At 56.2% G+C, this 26,036-nt stretch overlaps 1 protein-coding gene across 6 annotated transcripts in view; it reads left to right on the forward strand.

Moving 5' to 3' along the window:
- Nucleotides 1-5,011, forward strand: part of BANP (BTG3 associated nuclear protein) — a 110,959-nt gene extending 105,948 nt beyond the window's left edge. For all 6 annotated transcript variants that reach the window (XM_040443298.1, XM_040443295.1, XM_040443299.1 and 3 more), the window contains 2 exons: nucleotides 318-461; nucleotides 4,371-5,011. In XM_040443298.1, coding sequence (XP_040299232.1) covers nucleotides 318-461; nucleotides 4,371-4,442 — 216 coding nt within the window. In that variant the 3' untranslated portion in view covers nucleotides 4,443-5,011. The remainder of the gene's footprint in view (nucleotides 1-317; nucleotides 462-4,370) is intronic.
- The last annotated feature ends 21,025 nt before the right edge of the window (nucleotides 5,012-26,036 follow it).

The raw sequence follows: 26,036 nt of genomic DNA on the forward strand, positions 1-26,036 counted from the left end.
GCCTCTGTCCCACGTCCCTCTGCCTCCTTGCCCCTCTCTCGGCACCCTCGGCCCCGTCCCTGAGCTCACTCGTGTCCAGTGTGTGGGTGCTTGAGGGGGTCACTTGCACGCGTTGCACAAGTCGGTCACGCCACGCGCGCTCAGTGCTCACACTCGCGCCGTACAGGCGCCGGGTTGCCGGTCGGATGTCATTCCAGGGTCATTCACGAGACAGACGGGCCCCGCGGTGTGGTCCTGGGCCCGTCCCCTGTGGTTCACGTGGTCATGGCGGAGTGGCACCGGTGTCCGTGCTGACGGGGTCTGCTTTGTCTCTCCAGGTGCTGCAGGGGGCCCAGCTGATAGCCGTGGCCTCTTCCGACCCTGCTGCCGCGGGGGTGGACGGCTCACCTCTCCAGGGCAGCGACATCCAGGTCCAGTACGTCCAGCTGGCTCCGGTGACTGACCACACCGCTGCAGCTCAGGTGGGTCCCACCCCTCGTGGAAGCACACATCCTGTCTGGATAGGTCCCGGGGCTTCTGCAGCTCTGAGCACAGCCTGGGCGTTTCTCCTTCCGATGTCCCCCCCGCGAGCAAGGTCCATTGTCACGGAAAGGCACGTGACTTGGACACGGGCACCAACGTGGGCGGTAGTTTTTGTAAGTGCCCGAGGCAGTGAAGGCGAGGGCTTGGTTCCCGGCCCACGTGCCGCCAGGTGTTCATCTGTAAGATCAAGGGCCAGCGTCCGGTTGAGCCTCTTGACCCCACGGGGCCAGCTCCCAGGGACTGCAGGACGAGAGGGTCCCTGTTTACCAAGGTCTCGCTGCTGCTCTGAGAGTGGCAGGGCCCAGAGGTCAGCACTTGTGCAGACAACAGGCTCTGCCTTTGTGGCCTTTGTGGCTCGGCCTTGACCCTTTCCCAGGGGCGGATTGTGGGTCCTTGTCCCCAGTGGCTCTTCTCTGTGGCACAAATGCAGGATGGTGCTTCACTCGGTCTTGAGGGGCCCCGTCTGGCCTGGTTTCCAGCCTCCTGCCTGGGCGCCCCCTGCGTGGCAGCCGAAGGCCTCGCTGGGAGCCACACGGGCATTGGGGCCCAGGGTTCCCTCCGCTCAGTTTGTGTGTACTCCACGCACCGTCTGATGGGCTGAGCGCTGGCTCCCCGGCCCCCACCTCCCATCCCAGAAACCACTCGTCTCCGCGCTCTCCTAGAAGCACAGGAAACGGTCTGGACACGTCCCGAGATGTCAGATAAGGGGGCTGCTGCTTGGGGATTTGACACGTTTATAGAGCTGCCCCCTGGTGAGTGCGCTTGGCCGGATGAACACCGTGAACGACCTCTCCTCGGATCTCCTGGGTCTGGGGAGCCAGGCCCGGGCCCCCCACGCTAGGGCCAAGAGCCCGCTGGAGGCCCCCTCGAGGGGACGGCATGCTCTCGATCCGATGGGGCGACTGTGTGTTTGTGAGAGTAACCTAGGACGGGTCCCCGGACCGCGGGGGTCGCTGGCACAAAGCTCAGGCCGCGGGTGGCCCGTGTTCTGAAACCTCGCGGGCCTTCCTGCCGAGCCCAGGCCGAGATCACCTCTGGCGCAGGACTCCCGTCTGCCCCGAGCGTTGGCTGGTCGGCTCCTGCCGGCCTTCTCGTACACCCTGCCATCCTCTGGGCCGCTCCTGTCCTCCTGCATCCCGGCACTGAGGAGCGGTGTGTGTCTCGATGCCACGGGCCTCTGACGCGCGGAACCGAGGCCCCGGATTTCCACGCGGCCCTCTCCCCTCTCACGCTCCGCTCGGGCCCCGTGCCGGTGCTGTGCGTGTGCTCAGCTCTCGGCAGGAAGGAAAATTCTTCTCTGCTTTCCTTGCAGCCCCATGAGGTGGTTGCCGAGGAGTGGAGTTCAGTGGAGCCAGCCAGGGTGCTCGGGGCGACCTCGTGACCGGGTGGCCGGCTGGGTAGACTAGGCGCTCTCGGGAGACTTCGGTTTTTTACCTCCTAATGCGCGGCGAGGCCCCAGCTGGCAAACGCGGTTCCTGGAGAAGGCGCCGCCTCTCCGCCTCTCAGTCCCCACCACCCACCAGGCCACCCCGGCCACTCCCACGTGAGGGGCCACCGCAGCCCGGTGTGGCTTTCGTGCAGCGGTGACCGCAGCGGCCCACCCCACCCTGGACGTGAACCGAGAGGGGTTGGGCGTGACCGGGAGCCCACGGCGTTGGGGGATGAGGTGGCGTTCTCTCTGGCTGGCCCATTTCGGTGGTTTGAGCATTAACTTGTCCTGGAAGAGAGAGCCCCCCTGCGGGCCTGCCTTGTCCCACGCCAGGTGGCTCGTGTGATGCCCCGTGTGGTCGTAAGCGGGGTCATTGCACGAAGGCGGTTCTCCTCCCCGCTGCCCAACAGTTGCAGAAGGGTCACACGGCGTGCGCCACAGACTGGGGATGCCTTGTGCCGAGCTGTCTCACCGGCCCGGGTCCGCGGTCATTTGACACATTTCAGGGTGGAGGAAGGCCGTGTCCATCTTCGCTCTTTGCCGCCCTGGGCTTCCTGTCTGTGTTCTTGGTCCACGTTCCTGCCTGGCCGGTCTCAGGGCCCACTTAGCGCATCTGTATAAGAACAGGCCAGAGAATGAGGTTTGCACCCATTGGGGTGTTTTCCCTGTAGCAGACCCCACTCGGCACGGGCTTGAATAGTCAGTGGGTCACACGGCAGCAGGGTGGACCCAGGCCCGGCCCCCCATGCATGTCCCCGGAGCCCGCTGCTCCTGTCCCCTCACCTTCCGTGGCCCCGCTGGTGCCTCACACAGACGCGACCACGTCTGCAGAGGGAAAGGGCTCCTGTTTCTTCATCAGCACCAAGGCCTCCGCTCCTGTAGGTTTCCTCTCGGTTCGGGTTTGCCCATCAGAACGGGGTCACATACCCGAACTCGCTCCTGGAAGAGATGAGAGTCCCCCAGGAGCCCCCCAGGGGCTGTAAGAGCCGTGAAGCTCCTGAGAGGATGGGCTTCTCTTGGGCAGGAGGCCAGGGCACTGGCCCCATGGAGCAGCCAGTAGGAAGGGCAGTGAGTGCCTGTGCCCAGGCAGGTGCCCGAGTTCTCACCTTTGTGGGTGCCCAGGGCTCCCCGCTGCCTCCGTCCCCTCAAACGTCTCGAAAGTTCTGACTCGTCTGCTTGGAGCCCTTCCTCTACGTTTCCTGCCCGAGACACAGGTCTGGTGCTGCGTTTTGAGAACACAGGAGAAGGGAGGGGTCCTCATCAGAGCGGGGGTGTCCCTGAATCCCAGGCAGGTCCCCACCTCATCTGTGCTCCGCCTTCTGTTGGCCTGGGTCCAAAGCTGCCTTTCTGGTTTTTCAAGGGTGGGGAAGGACTCTCGCTCCCACAGGGGCCTCTCTGCCCGGCCTGTGACCCACCTTGCCTCCTCTGCCTGCAGCCGCCAACACGGCTGAGTCCACTTTCCCAGAAATTTCCCAGAGATGTGTGGTCGCCTCCGCTGTGCCTCGCAGGTTCATGCTCTGGCCGTTCTTGCCCGCCCTCAGTCCTGGGCTCCGTGGGCCGTGTGGCTCATGCCTGCGCCACGTCCTTCCACTGCAAGGGCCCCGCCCCGCTTTCAGGACGCACTGCGTGCAATGTCATTTGATATTCAGATTTCAAAACTGAAGCGTTAGTCTGCGGTAAGAGCTGCAGGGGGCTCCTGCCCGCCAGCATCCGTGGCTGTCTGCCTCTTTCTTCCTTCACACCCGCATGCCTGGCCTCTGCAACCAAGTTTCCTGCCAGGGCAGCCGGAAACCCACCTCTGAGGGTCCGATCTTTGTGACGTTGCCTTTGGCCAACGGCGTAGGGGAGCCTGAAGAAAAAACCCAGTTATTCTCTGTTCCGGGGCTTGTTCGGGATGATTGAGCTGGATGATTGGTGACTTACTCCAAGTCGTATTTTTCCCTTTATCTTAAAACTGTGAATATGCACTTAAGGTCCTTTTAATATCTGTAGATCATTGATTGGAACTTCTCTCGTTAAGGAGAGAAAGGTGACTGCCCCTGAAACGTTTTCTGGAACGTTGGAGCAGTTTTTATAAGAAGGCAAAATGGTGACCGAAATTCTAGGTAAACGGGACGGGTTAAGTACTCTAAAGGCATTCCCCAGTGATGCGCAGGGGTGGGAAATTAGCACAGAACCTCGTTGGGCCACAGAGCACGTGTGGGGAGGGTCGGTGGGTAAAGAGGGGCCACGGCCCCTGGGAGAGTCTTCTCCCAGAGCGGTGAACCTATGACTCTTGGCCCTCTCTAGCCCTGTTGTGTGTGTTTGTTCCGTGCGCGAGAGCCATTGGTGTTCTGTGACCTGTGAGTGACCTGGATGTGACCCGGGCTCGCATTGGTGGGTACTTTTATAGAAAGCCCTCCTCTCTCCCCTCTTGCAGACGGCTGAGACCCTGCAGCCCACCCTGCAGCCTGAAATGCAGCTTGAGCATGGAGCGATCCAGATCCAGTAGGCGGGCCGGGCCACCCACCCACAACAGAACCTAAGACAGAGCCGCTGCCGTGCTCAGCGCTGGCCCCGGCCAGCCACCCTGTTCTCCACGCGCCCTGGTCCCATGGCTTTGCACGGAGGTGACTGCACATGCTCTGTTCGAGTGCATCTGAAAGCCTCACCCGCCGGGGAGAGTGTCCCAATGCATACAAGGTGACAGTGACGGCCGCTGCCCCTGCCGGAAGACCCTTACTTTTTGCCCCACTGTCGGCGTCTAGAGAAGAGTGGGGAAGCACAGCGTGCGTTGCGTCGAGTACGTGCGGAAAATCAAGAACTACGATATTTTTCTCTGTTCAAACAGCTTTTTTAATTTGCTATGGTGTTTATAACAAAAAAGAAAATTGAAAAAAAAAAAGTGGAGTAGCAGAAGCCTTTTGCCGTGTGCTCTGTTCAGTGTAACGAAAATAGGTATTTGCAGAAGACAACTAACGATTTTGATGGAAATATTGCTTACCTACTTTTCTAGGGGGAAATGCTCTCAAAACTGTTAATTATGCATTTCTAATGAAATAAAATGTATTTATGACCACAGCAGCTTTGTATCATTTCCTCTTGAGAGGTGGTTCACCCTGAGGCTGGCCTCATTCCTGGCGGGTGCTTGGGAAGTCACCCGATAGGCCCTTTCCGCCGTGCTGACGCTGGAGGCAGGGTCCTTGTCAAAGAAAGGGTCGTGGCTGTTTCTTGCAGTCCGGTGTGATGGGGCCCGGGAATGGCTTCCCCAGATGCCAAGCACCGCGCCATGGCACGCCCCCTCTCGAACACGGGTGCCCCTCGGGACAGCGTGAGCCTGTCTCGGTATTGGGGGAGTTTCCGCAGGCAGACTGTGCTGGTGAATGACACGGGCCTCTCCCAGCTGTACGGAGTTCCAGCTCTGGGATTCCTTAGGGAAACTCACACCCAAAGAAGCATGCGTTAGCGTCTATATTTTAAGAAGAAAGATAGTTCCAAAACCGAAGTCCCAGAGGTGCTTCGCATGACGTGTCCCCGGCAGTGTCTGGGCCGCTCGGTCCCCTCTGTTCTGGCAGTTACCCTGGCGGCTCCGGGAGATTCCCACCAGGAAGGTGTGTTCACCTACTCGGGCGCGCTCCAAGTTGTCATCTCAAACAGTTGGCATCTCCCACACCACCCCGTTGGGGGTTGCCGCGCCGGGTAGTTTAGACCAGCACCTGCTAAGGGGTGAAGGCGGGCTCGGGCAGCAGCTCCCGGGAGTGGGGCGGTGCCTCCGCATGCCACGCCTCCATCCACCCTCCAGGGAGGAGCAGAGCACCGTGGGGGTGAGGACAGTCCCTGGGAGGGGCCATCCTCCCGCAGATGGGAACGGGAGAGAGGACCGGCTCCACAAAGCTGGAGGAAGGTCCCGTTCATGCGTCTGCAATCCCGGAAGGAGGTTATGGGAGAAAGATGACGTTTACGGGATTCCGGACACAGAGCAGATCCCAAGGAGAAGTAAAAGGAAGCTAATGCTTGCACGCCCACACATGGTTAAAGGCAGAGCTCACTCTGAAAGCAGCCGGAGAGAAGGGACATCCCCCCGCGGTGGGGTGGCTCCCAGCAGCAGCACGGGCCACCTCTCCACGCCCACTGAAGTCGGGAGCACAGGCACTGTCAGCAGGGCACTGAGAGAAAGAACTTCTCGACGCCAAATTGAGCGTTCACTAAAACTGAATGTCGTTCAGGGATACTGGGGACGGTCGCCATCGGTCCCGGCGTGTCCGTGCAGGGGTACGGCGTTCGTACACCCGAGAGAATTGAAAGCACACGGCCACACGTAAAAACATGTTCACAAATGGTCGCCGTGGTGTCATTGCTCACGGCCCAACAGTGGAGACAGCCACGTGTCTCTCGGCAGATGAGTGGGTAAGCTGAATGTGACCTGGCCACACACAAAATGAATTTTATTTGGCCACAAAAAGGAATGAGGGTCGGACATGGGTTATAACACAGGCGAGCCTCAGAAACATCCTCCTGAGTGAAAGAAGCCAGACACAGTAGGCCACACATCACAGGACCCCATTTCCATGAGCCGAACAGGCCAGTCGGTAGAGGCAGCAGAAGCAGATCACTGGGCGCAGGGGCCGCGGAGGGGAGAGATGGGCAGTGACTGCTCGTGGGGGCGAGCTTTTGTGTGGGGTGACGAGAAGGTTTTGGAATTCAGTGGTGATGTTGGCCCAGCTCTGTAAATACACCAAAAGTCACTGAAATATACACGTAAAAGGGTGAAATTTTTGGCATCTCCAATTATATCTCAAAGCCATTAAAGAATTGGATGGCATTTCAAAAACCTCTCATAAACAAAATGAAGGTATTACCTACAGATGATCCCTCCCATAAGGGAAATTGCAAGGAATTTTCTTCAAGAGCAAGAATGTAGATCCAGGAGGAGGCACAAACGGTAATAAACACAGATAACGTCTAAGTGCCCTGCCTAAAACCGTCTGACATTGAAATTTTCAAACACGATAAAATACTGGAGAAAATTGCCTTGTAAGTTGGGACAGGCAGGAAGGAGCTAAACTTTTAAAGCCCCTTTTTATTGCCCTGGAGACAAAGCATCAAGATCCTGTACGGTTTTAAGATGCCAGGCTTAATATCCTTGACAAACATTTAAGAAACGCAGTATAGAGGAAGTGTTAGGCGTGGGATATCTGACCAACGTGCTGAAGAAACTCAGCCGAGCTGACGGCAGAGCGCTGCGTCCAGCGGTCGAAGAGTGCGCAGTCTGCCCGCGTGCCAGACCATAAAGAAGGTCTCTACAGACCGCCCAGGACTGAGATCCTGCCGCCTGCAATTCTCTGACCACGTGGGATTAAGTTAAAAGTTAATGAGAGGAAAGGAGTATGTGTGCAAAGGTTTGCAGATTAAGTAATGTGCTTTTAAAATCACCCGTGGGTCACATAAATGGAAATCGGTATTTTTAATTACCAATTAAAAATGGCAGGTTGACATGTCAAAACTTGTGCAACACGTTGAGAATTGTGAGTTGGTTTAGAAAAGGTTTATATTGCCTTCTGATACGTTCCCAGAACTGGGGCTCCTGGGCCCTACAATCATTTCTTTTCTACCTTCTTGAGGAACCTCCGTACTGTTTTCCTGAGCGGCGGCACCACTTTGCGGTACCACCCGCAGAGCACAAGGGCTCCCTTTTCTCCACACCCTCGTCAGCGTTCTCTCTCGTCTTTTTGGAGATGGCCGTGTTGACAGCTGTGGTTTTGCTTTGCGTTTCCCTGTTGTCCAGCGAGCATGAGGGTCTTTCCATGTGCCTGTGGACCTTTTGTAAAAGATCTTCTTTGCAGGAATGTCTGTTCAGGTCCTTTGTCCATTTTTTTAATTGGGTTATCCTTTTTTTTTTTGCTGTCAAATTGCGTGAATTCTTTATGTGTTTTGATACTAACTCCTCATCAGATAACCTGCTTTGCAGATGTTTTTTTTTCTCATCCTGTAGCTTGTCTTTCCACTTTGTTGGTGATTCCTTATGCTGGGAGAAAGCTTTTTAGTTGGATGTGGTCCCTGGTCCCACCGGTTATGTTTTATCTTGTCGCCTGTGCTGCGAGCGTCTGTCCAGACCACCGTTTCTGAGACCCGTGTCAAGGAGCTTTGTTCCTGTGTTTCCTTCTAGGAGTTCATGGTTTCAGGTCTTACATTTAAGTCTTTAATCAATTTCAAGTTAGTTTTTGCGAGTGGTGTAAAATGGGGGTCCAGTTTGATTCTTTTGCACGTGAATACCTAATTACCCCAATACCACTTACGGTAGAGGTGGTGTTTTCTCCAGTGAGTATTCTTGCCGCTTTTATTCGACACAGTACTGGCGAGAGCGATTAGAAAAAACAGAACCAGCATATGATTCAGCGATTCCATTTATGGGAATATATCCAAGGGAAACAAAAACACTAACTCAAAAAGGTATCTGCACCCCTACGTTCATAGCGGCATTGTTTACAATCATCAAGACCTAGCGGCAACCTAAGTGTCCACGGGTAGACGAATGGATAAAGAAGATGTGGTATTATGTCCACCGTGGAAATTCATTCTCTTGTAGAAAAAAAGAAACCTACCGCTTGCAACAACACGGATGGACCTTGAAGGAATTAGGCTAAGTAAAAGGAGTCCGAGAAAGACACCGTATGGTATCACTTGTATGTGGAATCTAAAACAAACGAAAGGCCAAACTCCTAGAAAAAGAGATGAGACTTGTGGTTACCAGGTGGGGGCGGGGAAGGGAGGGGAAACTGGAGGAAGACGGTCAAAAGGTCCAAACTTCCGGCTATAAAGCAAGCGAGTACTAGGGATGTAACGAACAACATGACGACTGTAGTTACCACTACTTTACGACATACGCGACAGCCAGGAGAGTAAATCCTGAGAGTTCTGAAATTTGTCCCCTTTTTCTTTTTCTTCTTCTTTTTTTTTGTATTTATGTGAGAAGATGGATGTTCGATGAACCTATTATGGTAATTCTTCCACGATACATGTAAATCAAGCCATCACGCTGTATGCGTTCAACTTGTATAACGATGTGTGTCTATCAATTATTTTTCAGTAAAGCTGGAAGAAAAAAAAGGAGGCATCTTGCCTTGTTCCTGATCTTAGACGATAAGCTTTCAGCCTTTTACCACTAGGGATGATGTTAGCTCTGGGCTTGTCCTACACAGCCTTCATTAGGACGAAGTGTGTTCCTCCTATACCTTATTTGTGGAGAGGGTTTTTATCATGAAAGGGCGATGGAATTTGCCGCATGCCTTTTCTGCGTCTACTGAGGTGATCGTACAGTTTCTATTCTACATTTTATTAGCGAGGTAGGTCATGCTTATTGACTAACGTGTATTGAATCCTCCGCACATCCCAGGGATGACTCCCACTTGATCATGGTGTAGGATCTGCTGGTTCTTGTGTTGAGAATTTTCACATCTACGATCATCGGGCATATCGGCTTATACTTTGCTTGTCTCTTCATCTGGCTTTGATATCAGGGTAATGCTGGCCTTGTAAAATGAGTTTGGGCGTGTCCTCTCAAGTTTTCTGGAAGAGGTTGATGAGGATTGGCGTAAATTCTTTAAATGTTTGGAAGAATTCATCAGCGTAGCCATCTGGCTTGGGCTTCTCTGCGTTGGGAAGGTTTTGATGACTATTTAATGTCCTTGTTCCTGGTCTGTTCACATTTTATTTCTTCATGATTTAAGAAATAAATCAAGTTGTGGCAAGCCGTATGTTTCTAGGAATGTATCCGTTTCTGCTGGGTCATCGAGTTGGTAGGCACATAATTGCTCATGCTAATCTCCTAGGATCCTTTGCATTTCCAATTTTGTTTGAGTCTCTCTCCTTTCTTCTTAGTCTAGCGAAAGGTTTGTCCGTTTTGTTTATCTTTTCGAAAAAACAGCACCACCCACTGTATGTGCATGTATATATCCTGCCATATCCTTTTAGTGTATTGGGGAACGAATTAACCCTTTTGTTATTGCATAGTTACCTTCTTTGTCTCGTTACAGTTTTGGACTTGAAGTCTTTTTTTTTTTTTTTTTTTTTTTTTAACGTAAGGATAGCTGCTCCTGCTGTCTTTTATTTTCCACTGGCACGGAATATCTTTTCTGTCCCTTCACTTTGAACCTGTGTGTGTTCTTAAAGGTGAAGCAAGTCTCTTTTTAGACCGCGTGCACTTGAGTCTTCGTTTTTTTTAACCCATTCGTCTAGTCTCTGCCTTTTTGATTGGATAATTTAATCCATATATACTAAAAGTAGTTATTCTAAGAATAACTGGTGCCATTTCATTCATAGTTTCTACTGCCTTCTAGCTTCCTTGTTCCTTCCTTCCTCTCTTACTGTCTTCCTTCGTGGAGTGATGATTTTCTGCAGGTGCTGTGCTCTGATGCCATTTCCACCATCTTTTACGTATCTTCTCTGGGGTTTTGCTTTGCTGTTAGCATGAGGCTAACTTAACATTTTATGATAGTCTCTTTAGGGGCGTGTGGGTGGCTCAGTCGGTTGAGTGTCTGACTTCAGCTCAGGTCACGATCTCACGGTCGGTGGGTTCGAGCCCCGCGTCGGGCTCGGTGCTGACGGCTCGGAGCCCGGAGCCTGCTTCGGATTCTCTGTCTCCCTGTCTGTCTGCCCCTCCCCTGCTCACACTCTCTCTTTCTCTCAAAAATAAGTAAAAATGTTAAAAAACATTTTTTAAATAAAAAAGTCTTTTTAAAGCTGATGATCTCAATCACATGAAAAAAAATACCCTTTTACATTTTTGATGTCACAGTTTACATGTTTTTATATCGTGTATTCATTGACAAATTAGCGTAGCTATTTTTAACACTTACGTCCTTTAACGCTTATGCTAGTGTTAGTGATGAACGCATCAGCGTACGTGTGTTAGAGTGTTGTGAACTTGACCACGTCCTCACCTGCCTCAGCGTCTTCTCTACGTTGGTCTGTTTTCGTGTCAGTAATCAGCCTCTTTGCATCTCAGTTCTTCTTGCAAGGCAGGCTCGTGGTGAGGCTGCCCCCACATACGTTCTCTGGAATGGCTTTATCCCCCTCGTTTCCGAGCGACACCTCTGCTGGGTGTTGGGGTTGGCAGCTTTTCTCTCGGCGTTTTGCGTGCATCAGCCTGCTGGTTTCTGACATCCTTCGTGTCTGCAGACAGCCTGTGTGGGTTCCCTGTGTGCAAGCAATTGCTCTTGTCTGGCTGCTTTTAAAAACCTCTCCTGGGGCGCCTGGGTGGCGCAGTCGGTTGAGCGTCCGACTTCAGCCAGGTCACGATCTCGCGGTCCGTGAGTTCGAGCCCCGCGTCGGGCTCTGGGCTGATGGCTCAGAGCCTGGAGCCTGTTTCCGATTCTGTGTCTCCCTCTCTCTCTCTGCCCCTCCCCCGTTCATGCTCTGTCTCTCTCTGTCCCAAAAATAAATAAAAACGTTGAAAAAAAAAATAAAAAAAAAAAAAAAAAACCTCTCCTTTCCCTGTGGTTTTGGGGACTCGTATTATCGTGTATCCTGGGGAAGGTAGCTTGGGGTTGAAATCAGGGATGGGGGGGTGGGGAGAGGGGCTTGAGCTTTGTGAACTTGTATTTCTTGAACTGAGCCTTCTGCCCTCCTCTCCTGGGACTCCAGCAACGTGCACACTGTCTAGACGTTCTCCTGTAACTCACGTTGCGCTCCTTCATGCGTTGTCTTTCCCCTTCCTGTTTGTTCCCTTGCGGATGCTTCAAGGGACATGCCTTCTGGTTCGCCGCTGCCTCTTCTCTCTTCCGCCTGCTTCGAGTCTCTGCTGAGTCTTTTAGTGACGGTATTCTTGAGCCTCAAGGTTTCTGGTTTTTATCTATTTTTTTATTACTGTTTTGTAAATGACGTTTTTATTTATTTTTGAGGGAGACAGAGACAGAGTGTGAAGGGGAGGGGCAGAGAGAGAGGGAGACACAGAATCCGAGGCGGGCTCCAGGCTCTGTCTGAGCTGTCAGCACAGAGTCTGACGCGGGGCTCGACCCCACGAACTGTGAGATCATGACCTGAGCCGAAGTCGGACGCTGAACCCATGAGCCTCCCAGGTGCTCTGGGGTTTCTGGTTTTAAAAAAAAAATGTTTTCTATTTCTTTTCTGGACTCCATTCTCATTTTGTTCACACGTTGTGTCCTAATTTCATTCAGTTGTCTGTTTTCTTGTTTATTGTGTTTCTTTTTTTTTTTTTTTAATTTTTTTTTCAACGTTTTTTATTTATTTTTGGGACAGAAAGAGACAGAGCATGAACGGGGGAGGGTCAGAGAGAGAGGGAGACACACAATCGGAAACAGGCTCCAGGCTCCGAGCCATCAGCCCAGAGCCCGACGCGGGGCTCAAACTCACGGACCGCGAGATCGTGACCTGGCTGAAGTCGAACGCTTAACCGACTGCGCCACCCAGGCGCCCCTTATTGTGTTTCTTTAAAAGCATTATTCTGAATTCTTTTCAGACATTTCATGGATCTCCCTTTCTTTGGGGCCACTCGTTGTCGTTTTATTGGTTTCCTTTTGAGGTGTCGTGTTTCCTTGATTGTTGTGATCCCATGGCCTTGTGTCGACATCTCGACGTTTCGAGAAGCGGGCACCCTTTCCGGTCGGTACAGATGGGCTCTGGCAGGGAAGCCTTCACAGGCAGCCCGTCCAGGAACCGCGGTGAGCCGTCTGGCGGGTTGTGGTGGGCTTGCCGCTGGGGTCCTCGGGTAGGCGGCCTGGTGCCTGGGGGTGCGGGGTCAGGTCTGGACCCTGAGTTCACGGCGGGCCGGCCCTGGAGTCTGTGGGGCACTCGGGCACAGACCGGATGCCCCTGCCCCCGGGAGCACGTCTGCGTCTGTGCCTGTGCTGGGGATGATGCGAAATGGTCTTGTCTGAGCTGCGCTCCGCCCCTTCACCCGGGCTCCTTCGCGCTTGCCGAGATGTTCTCCTGTGTGGGTGGTTGTTCCACCTGGTGTTTCCGGGAGGGGACGACGCCACAAGCCCCCGTGCTGATGCCGCGTAGCGGCTCCCGTCTTCGTGGACTCGCACGTGCAGCTTAAAGTGTCGTCACAAGGACAACTCCGGGCGTGTGGGACTGCGCCGGGCGGTGTTTCCGGATGCTTAAGAAAGAGAAGCCGTCTGTTACACACTCTTTCACGAAACAGGAGAGGCTTGTGTCCCGTCTTGTTTCATGAGGCAGCCTAACCTTGGTGCTGAAACCTGACAAGGACAGGAGGGAGGGAGGGAGGGAGGGAGGGAGAGGAAGAGAAAGAGAGATGGTTCTAGAGCAGTGTTTTTCTTGAAAATCCCAACCGTCGTCAACAAAGTGTGGACGAGCTGGATCTGCTAATATTGAACGGTAACGTATTATGGCCCAGGTGGGTGGGATTCAGGAATGCAGATTTGTATATTTTTTAAAATGCACGTAGTTTACCACATTAACGAGATAAAGCATGATCTTGATAAACTCAGAAAAAGCATTTGTACGATTCGATACCTGTTCAAGATTAAGAGGGAAGAGTGCTTTTAGCAAACCGGGAATAGAAAGGAACTTTCTTAATCTGATCAAATGAGAAATCTGTGACAGACATCCTGCTTAACTGTGAAATGTCGAAAGCTCTGTCCCCGAGATGGATTGAGGCAGGACCGGCTGCTCAGCACTGCTGGGGTCCCCACGCTGCAACACTAGCCGGAAAAGGGGATTTAAGGGTGCCGGGCTTGAAAACCCAGAAACAAAACTGCCACCATTTGCGGAGATAATGTTACATGTGAAGAAGATGGAAAGAAATGCAGATTCACAGGCAAACTATTAAAAGCAGGGAGAGAAGTTTAGCAAGGTTGCTGGCCGCGTGCCCAACGCACAAGAATTGATTCTTACTACCGGGAACAATCAATAATGATCACTTGTTTATTTGTTTATTTATATTTTTTACTTTAAAGCTGAAGTGAGAGGCCTGACGGGGCAGAGACAGAGGGACAGAGGTCAGATCCAAGATGTGGGGCTCAGACCCACAGACCTCGAGATCGTGACCAGAGCTGAAATCCGAGTGGGAAGCTTAACCGACTGGGCCCCCAGGGATCCCCTGACGACTTACTTGTCACAGGGTTTCGGACACTTAAGTTATGTGGGAACTAACGAAAGGTAAGTAACGGGAAACTAAAATACTCTTGGAGGAAACCTAAGAGATGTAGGTGTTTGGCACGTCTGTGGATCGATTAGAAGCTTCAAGGTGTCCTTTCTTCCCTAAATGGTGGATCACTGCAATCCCAGCTGAACTCGAAACGGGGACTTTTGTGTAAATGGACAAGCTTGTTCGAGAAGGTACTTGAAACTGCAGAGGGCCAAGAAGACTGTCCTAAGGACTGAACAACTCTGAAGGGCGGTGTGGCGTTACCCTGAGCATGGGATCGGGCTCCTGGAGGCAGAGCCATCCGAGGCACCACGCAGCCCAGAGGAGGGGCAGTGTTGTCCACGGGCGGTGTCCGGGTCACTCGGATCCCCACAGGGCAGCGGTCGGGGACCCCCTTCACAGCATACACAGAAACCAGCGGCGGGAGTGGGACACACGTAGAGGACCGGCACGAAACTTCCGGCAGGCAAACGATGGTGCTCTCTGCACGACCCTGGAGCTCCAGAGGTGTCTGTCACCAGATGCGGAAGTTCCGCGTGCAACGGCAGCGCCCGGCAGCGGGGGCCTCTGGTTCATCCAAAGGCGCCGGTAGAGAAGGGGCAGGTGTTGTCCGTGTTTTTAGCCCACAAAGGACACGGGCCCAGGGTCCGCGAGGTCGTGAGGCTCCCTGTTATCCGAAGGTGAACAGACAGACCCGTGTCTAAAGGGACCAGACAGATGGAGGAGGGAAGCCATGGTGATGATTTCTGGAGACGAGGGTAGAAGTGCCCGTCGCTCTTTGCTGACGAATTATTTAACGAGTAGTGAATTTGTGTCACGCGACAGATGCTTCGAAAACCCACAAATGACCACTAAACATCTGAAAAAGTGCTCGATCTCACTGGTCCGATCCAAGCCACCACAAGACACCTCAGGGTCGCTAAGATGTAAAGGACTGGCGGGCTCGATGGCCGTGAGCTCCGGCCTGTGCACGGTGACGTGTGCAAGGTGGGAGTCAGTGCGGGGCCTAGCGCCCCTGCGGTCCAGCAGTCCGCGTGAGCCCGGCAGTGCAGTGGGAACGCCTGGAGGCCTAAAGGCCGAGGCCAGCAGGTGGCCCGGGAGCCGGCGTGGTGTGGGACAGGCAGGCCGGCCGCTGGCATTAGAAGCCCCCGGGGAGGAAGGGGTCGTGGTGGCGGGCGAGCCTGGCCTCGCTGTGGTCCTTGATCTGGGTGCGTCGCCGTGTGAAGACGACGCCCTCGGGTCGCTCTTCAATTTAAAAGGTCAGTTTTTAGGTAAAACACGCGAAAGACAGAAGTTTGCCACCAGGAGACGTTTTAAAGAAGTTTTCGAGACCATCCTTTTGGCAAAGGGAGCGCGATCCCAGACAGAAGATCCCGGGGGACAGGCCGGTGCAGACGCGTGAGCAGTCGGAGAAGCCCCACGAACGAGACGGCGTCTGTGGGCCTAGAACGAAAACGAAGGGAGCACATCGTGAAGGAGGCCTTCGGAGGAATGGAGGAAGCAGAGAGTTTGGGTTTGGGTCCATCAGGCTGTAGCTCTTCACCCACTAAAAGCCTAGAAAGCGCGTATAGCCTCCAAACTAATGGGGGGGGGCCTGAAGGGCGTGTCGATCAAGAGCACAGCCTGGTCTAACCTCAGAACGTCACCCAGTGTAACTCGGCACGTGAACAGACTGCAGAAGGACGAGAGCGTCTCCATGGAAGCAGAAGCGGCTCTTGACAAAGTTCATTCAGAAGGTTAAAGGGGATTGTCAGCGTTCTAGAAATGAAAGGGACCCCTTAACCCGATCAAGGGTTTCCACAAACACGGGACGGCGGATGGCGCGCCGCACACGTACCCGGACTCGGGAGCGCGGCGAGGGCGCCAGGCCTCACCTGGGCTGGGTGGGAGGGGAGGGCCCGCGGGGCAGGAACTCAGCATTCGCCGCTGTGCCGGTCTGGGATCTGTGATGTCGGTGTCGCTTTTCTCGAGGAGGTCCCGCAAAACCTGGATCTGCCCCTTACCGGGTCACCAGCTCCCGGACTTCTGGGAGCCGGTGGCCGAGGGACGCAGAGGGAAGGGCGGCGGCCGTGGGACTGGAATGTGGGCAGTGGGCCCGGTTTTCAGCTCACTTCCTGGGCAGCGTCCCTGGGACCCGCTGGCCCGGCCTGTCACGGGAAACCACCCGGAGGCCGGCCCACAGGCCTGATCCGGCTTACACGTCCCCCCTGTGGCTCCGCCCACATCCAGCCCAGCCCCGTGCCGGCCAGCCAGGCCGTCAGGAGGTGGTGAGCCTCGGGTCTGGCCCCTTGCCCCTGGCCGCTGGCCCCGTTCCCCGCAAGGACCTCCCCGTGTGACACACGGCACAGGGGCCCCCGATCCTCGGCCAGGCCGAGGGGGCGTGGGCCGGGCCTCTCTGTGGATCCCAGGCTCTGTCCGCCTGCCCCGGGAAGAGGCATACCTCAGCGAGGGCCTCATGCTGGCCGGCGGGCCTGGGGCAGCTCCGGGAATCCCCCGAGCCAGACCCGGCCTGCTTATCACGGCTAAGCTGCTCCGTCTTCCTCGCTGGCTCCCTCCAGCCCTTGCCGCGTCTGCCACTGGTGGGCGTTCAAGAATGATCTCAGCGCCGTGGGTGTAGCTGACTTCAGGCCCGTGGCCGCTGACGACAAGGAAAGCCTGTGCTTGCTCTGTTTGGAGTCTGTCACAGACTCACAGATGTATCTCTTGTGTCCTTCGTAAAGTTTGCTTTACCCTCGCGCCTCTCTGGGCGGCCGGACCGGGGCCCCGGAGGCCCGGGGGACTGCCCGAACGCTCCCAGCCCTGCCTCGGCCCTCTCTCCTCCCACTCAGCCGTGGGGCCGGGGGCGTCATTTCGTCCGTGAGCATGGGTGCCAGGGCCTCGCGGGCTGACGGGGGACAAAGGTGGGTCACAGGAGGACCCCGTGGTTCTCAGCCAGGGATGTTCTGACCCCCCCATGGGACGATGGCCAACATCTGAAGACACTTTTGGTTATAGCGGGGGGAAGGGAGTGACACTGGCGTCTGGTGGGTAGAGGCGCGATCCAGGACCTGTGGGCACTTGGAGTGAGGAGGGACAGGGAGGCTGGGAACCGGGGGAGGGAGGAAGAAGAGGGAGAGAAGACACCAAAGGCCCCCACTTGCCCAGCGAGGCCAGGTGTCCCTCAGAGAGCATGGCTGACTTCTTGTCCCCGTGCATTCCCTTCCTTTCCTTGTCTGGACTTAGGGCAGCAGCAGGGGCGCTGTGAGGGCAGGAGGGGGAGGGGATGCCTTGGCCCAAGGGGGGTCCGGCCCTGCCGTCTGCCTGCTCTGGAGGAGCGGACGCTGGACGGGCTTCTGTGGATGCTCAGGGTGCAAGGGGCACACCTGTCCCTCGGGCCTTTGCTCAGGCCCATGCCCTGGGGACTTCTTCACTGGCCAACCCCCGGGACGGCCTGGCGGTCCTACAGACTGGGCTGTCCTGTGGGCCGAGGCCCTGGGCGGCAGAGCACGTGTGGGAGGTTGGGGGGGGGGGGTGCGGCTCAGCTCAGATGAGGGGAGGCCGGGGACAGACTGGCAGAGCGGAGGGTGTGGACGGCCAGCCCTGTACCCAGGGGCGACGCTGGCCCGGAAGGTGGAGGGGGACGCGCGGACACCCCGGGCCGGCGCGGCAGGTCCCACAAAGGCAAGGGAGCGGCCCGTGACCGCGGCCGCCTGCCGTGTGGGGCGGTGGCAGAAGTGGGCTGTCGTGACCCGCACCTTAGTGCGAGGGCTCGGCTCCCGCGAACTCAGACCTGCTCCCGCGAGGCCCGGCATGGTGTCCGAATGTAAAACGGCACCCCCGTAGTCCATCTGAGCCCTGTCCCAGTCGGGCCAGAGAGCAGAGGGCCCATCCGTCCAACCGTGCCCTGTCTCAGGTGGTCACATCCGTCTCCTTCGGTCCACGCGGGTCTCCGCTTGGCTGCGGTGCTCGGCCGTGTTGTAGGATCTGTGTTGTCCCCTGGAGAGGAGATCCCTGTGGGGCGGGAACAGCAGCAGCCGAGGCTGTGCCTCTTGGGGGGCCCTTTGGGGGAGGGGGCAGAATTTCACTCAAGTCCATTACTGGCCATGGGAACATGAACTGTTTAATACAGTGTTTGCCAGGGCCCTCCGCTGCAAATTATTCTTATCTTCTCTGTTATACGAAGTATTTTGCACAAAAATATTTTCAAACTGTGTAAACATTTCATGCTTCCTTAAACTTCCACTTCTTTGCCCATTCATTTATCTGAGTTTGAGCTCATGAACTACATTTTTTTTTTAACCCAGAGAGTTATCTCTTACTCTCGGTGAGCCCCGCCACGCTGGCTCCCGAGCGCGGTGACCGCCTCGGGGCTCCTGGACGGTGTCCTGGCTGCCTGGTGTGTCAGAGTTTTGCAGGAGCGCCTGGCGTTTCCCTGCCCGACTGCAGCCTTTCATGTCTGTAGGGAGTCCTGGTCACTTTTAGCGGAAGATGGTACTTAGAAACCAAGATCTGGGTGCTGTGGGTGCTCACGACCCTTGCACTGGGGCATCACTGCTCCCTGCCGTGTGTGTGTGTGTGTGTGTGTGTGTGTGTGTGTGTGTGTGTGTGTCCGTCCGTGCAGACATACCCATTCGCTCAACACACGGATACACATTTATCTGCTGCTGAATTTCCCTGGTCAGCCAACTGCCAGCTTCCTCCCTTTGTCGAGCGGGTCTGCATTTTCGCTTCCTCGGTGCACAGAACTCTCTGCTCGATCCTTGCTAAGATTCTGTGGCCGGTGGGAGGCATCTCTCCCGAGCCTGTCATTGGACAGATGGGGCGGCCACGGCCCACCAGGAAATCTGGACCGATGGCAGAACTCAGGAATTGTCACCGAGGCTCTCTGGACAGGTTCCGGAAAGAGCTGCCGGCGTCTCCTGCGTGCTTCGTAAGAGCAAAAAGCATACAGGCCGTCTGCGTCCAAGGTGATTCTGTGGACCGTGGCTCGGGGCATCCGCCGCGGACCTCTGGACGCCGGCTGGAGGTCGGGGGCAGCGGGCGATGGTGGGAGGGAGTTCCCCGGCCTGAAGCGCGGAGAGGCGAGAGGAGAGGGTGTTGTAGCAGGATAGCGGGTTTGGCTCCAGGGCCGTGTCTGAGGGTGGCTGGGACTTCGTGTTTTCTGAGGTCATGAAGGAGCCCCTGGCTCTTGAGGCCACAGGACAGCTCTGCTTCATGGCCTGGCCCCTGGGCCGGTGGAGCCTTCCACTCGTTTGACTTTCTGTGGAGCAGGGAGGGGGCAGAGAGAAGCGAGTTCAGCCTGAACCCTCGGTAATCCAGTGTTCATGTGCCCTCTCTCTGCCGTAGGCAAGGCGCTCTGTCTTCCCCACCTGGAGGCGGTTAATTGGAAGGAAAATCATGCCCGCTTGTGCCGCACATCCTTTGTCATGGCCCGGGGCCAGTCCCCCGGGCCAAGCCAGCCCTCACCTGGAGGTTGCCACCCTCATTTGCTGATCTGCCTGCTCTGGCCCGTAGGACCCCAGCCCCTTCTTTGTCCCGCGTTCGGCTGCGGAATGGCCTGGCTGGGGTCAAAAGCACGGAAGGAAGGTTCTCAGGAGGCTCAGACACAGGGGCAGCATTAAATCCCCAAACTCCTGGCTGACCGGGGCTTTCTCCCATCCCTCAAGGCTGAACAGCTCCCAGGGCCGAGCCACGAGGGGCCACCGGCCACGGGGGTCCTCGCCACTGAACACCTTGCCTTGAAAGGAAACGTGCTCCCTGCTGTAGGAGCAAGAGAACGTGGGAGGGAATGTTGGCCAGTGACACGGGGGGTGCTTGGAATTCAGGAAGGGGGTTCTGACTGGTACCGTGTGTCATTAGGACAGGCCGTCAGCCTTCACTTGAGCCTCCAGGTTACTGGCTGATTCTCCCCATCTTCCTGCATGGATGGCTCAGCCCTCGCGTGTCCAGACCTCTCTTCCCCCTGATGTCCTTTCTCAACCTGAACTTCGTGGCTCCTTGTGCCTCCTGGGTAAGGAGTCCCCCAGTTAAATTCTGCCACATTGACTGGCATTTCTTTTCTTGGTCTGAAAACACCGTTTCAAGGATCAAAATGACCTTATGTTTTGCAGTGGTCATGAGAGACTAAAATCCAATGAATTGTCCATTTTGGTGAAACGTGTAGCATCTTAATTATAGCACAATAAAGCTGTGATTTTTTTTTAAAGGGCCTTACCATTCTAATTAAAATAAGTGAGTTAATCATAGCAGCATAACTCTCTGCTCTGGCATTTCATCGTTCTTTTAATTTCTTTGGCCTTCCCATAAATTTGGTCCTCCAAGAAATGGGTGTAGAAGGGAGGTCAGACGCCATCATCATCTCTTTGCATGACAGTCCCAGTCCCAGATAGGGAGTGGTAGGGCTAAGACAACCCATAGATTTTGACCTGGGCTCTTCCCGTGTGCTCGCCATCAGTTGACGTTCTATGATTTCACACTGGTCACCATCCTGGTCTAATCGGGTCATTTTCAGATTGATTAGTCTGAGTCTCTTGACCTTTTCATTGTTTTTCTCTGAACCTCTTTTTTGTTTTTAATTTTTTAACGTTCATTTATTTTTTGAGAGAGACAGAGACAGAGCAGGAGCCGGGGAGGGGCACAGAGAGGGGGAGACAGAATCCGAAACAGGCCCCAGGCTCTGAGCTGTCAGCACAGAGCCTGACGTGGGGCTCGAACTCACAGACCATGAGATCGTGACCTGAGCCAAAGTCGGACGCCCAACTGACTGAGCCACCCAGGCGCCCCTCTCTGAACCTCTTTCATTTGGACCTGTCTCTAGGACAACACTGTGGTGGTCAGCCTCCAAGATGACCCCACCGATCCGTGCCTCTTGTATTCATTATCTTCCCACCTGGGATCAGGGCTGCTTCAAGTGACCGGTGGAATATGGCGGGGCTGACAGAGGTGACCTCTGAGGCTGAGCTGTAAAAGGTATTGCAGCTTTATCTTGCAGCCCCATGGAGAGGCCACTTGGAGAGACACTGAGTTCTGTGGCCAACAGCACCAACTTGCCAGCCGTGTGATGCAGCCACCTCGGAAGAGATCCTCGCGGCCATACCTTCAGATGAGACTGCAGCCCCAGCCAACCTGAGTCCACAGCTGCACAAGACCCCAAGCAAGAATGCCCGATAAAGCCCTTTCCAGACAAGGGGGTCCCAGTTACACGGCGAGCAGCCATGTTGCCTGCAGCAATATGGAAAATAAACCACCTGATGGGCTGAGCAATGGAGTGAGATTTGTGAGGGAGCTCGGAGGGCAGCTTGTCCCAGTAGCTCGTAATGAAAGGCGTGAGGGGAGAGAGAAGCCCCCCACAGACGGCTGTTAGATATCCAGGGGACTCCTTCCTTGATTGGAAATCTGTTTCTCATTCATGGTGGCAAACGGTGCTAAAAATAAGAAATGGGAGGCGTGTGGACCACTTGGGGATTCAGGACAGACTGTAGGGCCAGCCTCCGAGGTGGCCTCAACGATCCGCTCCTCGTGGTGTTCACGCCCTGTGCTGGCCCCTCGCATGGCGAGCCTGGGCCGGGTCCACATGAGCAGTGTATTACAGTGGAAGTGAGCGCAGCGCTCCTCCTTGACGTGAGATTATAAATGCCTTGCGGCTCCTGCCTCCGTCTGCTGGGGAAGCCAGCCGCCATGCCGTGAGGACCCTCCCACGGGCATGTGGGGAGGAGCTGAGGCCCCCAGCTGGAGCCAGCCAGCTTGCTAGCCGGCGAGGGGCCCCGGTCCAGCCTTCAGATGAGACCACAGGGCATAGCCCAGGTGAAAACTGCCCAGCCCACAGAAAGGGAGAGAGAGAGCAAGTGATTTTGCTGTTCAAAGCCACCAGTTTTGGGGTGGTTTGCCACACAGCACAAGGTTACCGAAACAAGCACCCCCCCCCCCCCCCACAGGCTACAGATGAGCGGATGCGCCATAGTTTTGGACAAGGGACAGATAAAATCCTCCTTTTTTTCCTCCCTGAGACCCTCGTCAAGATCCTGGAGTAAGTGCTCCCTGCCCAGCATCCCTGATCTGCTGTGGGGTTTCAACTCCCCCGGTCCTGGAGCATCCACGGTAGTGTGCAGGTCCGTGAGGAGGTCTGTTGGACAAGCCAGGCCACCTGCCACCTTCACTGACAACAGCCAGTCTCGCAAGTTTACCCCTCGGGAGGCTGGTCTCTGGTTCTCGACGAGTCCCCGAAGTTGGGCGTGCTGTCAGCAGCACGTGCATCCCGCGTCTGCCTCACGAAAGAAAACGCCTTGTCTGAAATGCCTGCGTCAGAATTGGAGGTAAACCAGCTGTGCTCGAACGGCCGGGGGGAACTCGAAGGCCGTGGCCCTGCCCCTGCCCCGAGACTCCGGTTCGGTCCTCCGGAGCGCACCCCGGCACCGGGAGGTCCGGAACCCGCCCGGAAGTAAAAAGTAGAATCCAACAAGTACAGGCCGTCCACAGTCTTAGGAAATTGTTCTGGAAACGGTGGTCTGACCTGAAACGGTTTACGCTTAGTCGCATTCGCTGCAGGAAGGTCTGTCGCTGCAGGTAGGCCCTCCCTACCTAAAAAGGACGCCCAGCGTGGCCTTTTAGGTAGGGAGGGCCACAGAGCCCACAGCTGACGGGCTGTGTCGACAACCGCCCAGGCTCCACCTGCCACAAACCTCCCGTCACGAAGGGAAGCAAGTCTCGCAGCCTGGAGCTCCCTCGCATGGTGGGTGCTCACGGAGCGCTCAGAGAAGGGCTTGGCCCTGCATTGGTCGGGGCCCTACCAGACCAGGGGGAACTGGGGGGAGTGTTCACACACGTCAGAGGTGGACCTTGAGGCTTGGGCTCACAGAGTCCGCCGCGCAGCAGGAAACAGTCGGCCACAGTCCAGGGCGAACTTCTTCCGCAGGAAATCGCTCTCCTCTCAGTGTCCTTCAGCCCAGGGGGTGAGGCCCCCCCAACATCTCAGAGGGCACCCTCCTTTACCTGGAGCTCAGCCACGCGTGCCAGGCACCATCCCAGCGACACCCAGATGCGAGAGTGACTCAGCACCTGGGGGGACCGCCAGCCCCGCTCCCGAAGGAGCCGCCTGTTGGGATTCTGTCCCCGACACCGAGAAACTTCCTCGCTCAGCTGTGTGCCTGTTGTGCCCGTTGCTGTGTGCGCCCGGGCTGTGCTGGGAGCTGCCTCTCACTTGCAGCAGAGTCCCCAGCGCTCGGGGGACCCCTGGCACGCGGGACGCTTTCAGAAGTGTTTGTTGAATCGTGATCTGTGCGTCCATGTCGTCATGGTGATGTGCACGCCGATGTGCCCGTCGGACGCTGATGACGGGGACGCCCAGGGCGGCTGTGACGTGACTCGTGAGGCCCTTGCACCGAAGAGCGCTGTCCAGACGAGCCCTGAAAGGGAGACATCGGTGAAACCCACGTCTTTCCCGCAGATCCCGTGGAGTGGGGTCTCTTAGCCTGCAGGGTGGCTCCGGGCTTTGGTGTAAGATAGGTGCAAGCCCCAGCCCTGCCACCTGCTAGCTGCGCGACTTGGGCAAGTCACTGGGCCCTCTGAGCCTCGCTGGTCCCACCCAGAAGTCCGGCAGGCAGCACCGGACCCGGGCAGGGGAAGGCTCTGGGGGCGGGAGGCGGGGTCGACACTCTTATTTTTAGAGACCTGTTTCCTGATTATAAAAAGCCAAGCACCCTGATCGTGGGCAACCTCAAACATCCCGAAAAGCAGGAGGAGGAGGGTGAAGCCCACCTACAACCCTGCCATCCGGACACGCCCAGCACTGAAGTCGTGGGGTGTCTTGGGTTCAGGGTCTCCCTGTGCGTTCCTTTCTCCCCAGCCCACCCCCCAGGGTCAAGATTCAACGCCTCAGACATCAGGTGAGGACGCGCTAGAATATCTGACCTCTGTCTCCACGCACGGGTCCTGTTTCTAGGTCCCGTTCCACCGGTTCCGGACACAATTACTTACATCTATACACGGGTTTAGGGAAAATCCGTGCAAAGGCGGAAGGCCGTTAGCCATGCCCGTGAGCTGCTGGCCCACCCGCATCCAGACTCTTCTTAATTTACCACCCCCCACTTGGGGGCGTCGAGGTTCCGATTAGTTGGCATCTGTGCAAAGCGTTTTCTGGATCTTGGACCTCCCCCGGAGAGGAGGTGCCGTAGAATGACCTCCATCAAAGGTGAACGGCATCTTCAAGGCTGCAGGCACACATCAGCCAATTGGCGGGTCACACGTGAAGAGTGCACGGGCCTGGCCACGGCCTGCGTGAGCCCCAGCGGCGGGACCAGGCGAAGTTGGAACCTGTCTGGACTTCCACGCGTGTCGCACGTACTCCTGATCGTGCAGTCCTGAACCTCGTCCCCACGAGAGAGGGACCAGTAGCGTCTGGATTTTGCCAGGCTCAGAGGCGGTTAGCAGCTTGCTTTAACTGGCCCAGCCAGGTGGTGGTCAAGTCAGGGTGTGATCCCTACGTGCTGCTGCCTCCTGGGACCATACGGTGTGCTTGCTGAGGGTCCTCGCCCCTTCCCTCCACGTGGGGCCACAGAGGCTCTCTGGAAGAGGCCGCAGAGAGGTACCTCCGTGGGCTGGAACTCAGGTGTCAGCTGATTCTGCCATCAGAAATGAGAACCAAGGTTGGGAATGTGTCCTTTCGGTCTCCCAGTCAAATGGCTACCGAGGGTCCTTTCTGATGGCATGGTAGTCAGGAAGAAGGAGACTGGAGACCCCAGGGACCCTTTGGAGGGTTGTGTGAGCCCTGTGTGACCGGGGGACATACTAGTGACAGCCTTGCTTGGTCCCTGTGGCTGGACAGGAATAAGGACGTGAGCACATGTGTGAGCGTGGGTGTCATGAGAGCCATGTGTAAGCATGCGTGTGCGAGTGTGCCTGGGGCCTCTGGGGGGCTGGGAGTCCTCTGCGGGGCTGCTGTCCCCCGAGAGGCCAGTCCTGTCACCTCTTTCCACCTCCTCTGTGGAATCTGCATCTGGTGCATGGAAGGAGCTCACAGCAACTTCAGGAGTAAACTATGGTCATGTTATGCTCCCATGACTCAGTTTCCCTGGTAGCTGAGAGCCGAGGATGCCTTGGTAAGCGGACAGATCAGGCAACTCTGGGGCCGCAGGATGTGTAGGCTCAGAGGAGAGACTGGCTTTCGTGTTTGGTGACCCTTGCCTACAGTGGGCACGTAAATAGCTCCCACCAAGTTCATTGGTCAGTGGGTGCCGTTGACATCTTGCAGATGTGGACATGGGGGCTCACGAGGGAACATGACCTGCTGAGCGTCCACAGAGAATTAGGAGGGGCCGGAATCCAGCCCGTCCTGCTTCTCCCAGTGCCCACCGCCCTCCCTGAGCCTGGGGGTGCATCTGAGCCGCTAAACTGTCCTACAGAAAGCCCCAGAAAGGAGCCCAACAAAGGGCAGCCCCCCGAGACCCGCGGGCTGGTGACCCCCAGGGAGGACGCCTCCTGAATCCCCTGTCAGCAGGTGTCCCCCCGCCACGCTGCTGAGGAAACAGTCCAGAGGGTTAAGAAAACCAGCAGCCTCGCAAAGAAGCATCTTCCGGCGTCTTCCCCACATGTTCCAGCTTATGGTGGGGAAAGCAAGGGGGCGGGGGGAGCCCGGTGGAGACCAGGGCTGGTCCGTGGTCCCTGAGTGCAGCCAGTTTGTGCCCCTGCACACGCAGGGATGACGTTCTCCGGGTCCCTCCCGACCGGGCAGAGGCAGGGTTAAGTGCGTGGAGGGAGTGGGAATCCCGGCTGCCCGGGGCTTGAAGCTCCCCAGCCGAGTGGAGGCCGAGCGGAGAGAGGCAGAGTCCGCCGCCCCGCGGCCGCCGCAGGCACCTGGGCCGGCGCCGTCCCCGAGGACACGAGGATAGCTGCCCCGCCACACGCCACACGCCGGGACACGCAGCAGCCACGGCACTGCCGCCTCCAGGGTAAGTGCAGGCTCCCCGCGCCCGCGCCGGTCCGGACGCCGGCCCTGGTGCTGGC

Source organism: Herpailurus yagouaroundi, unplaced genomic scaffold (genome assembly GCF_014898765.1).
Source record: "Herpailurus yagouaroundi ecotype Mexico unplaced genomic scaffold, PumYag 190, whole genome shotgun sequence".
Taxonomy (NCBI): Eukaryota; Metazoa; Chordata; class Mammalia; order Carnivora; family Felidae; genus Herpailurus; species Herpailurus yagouaroundi.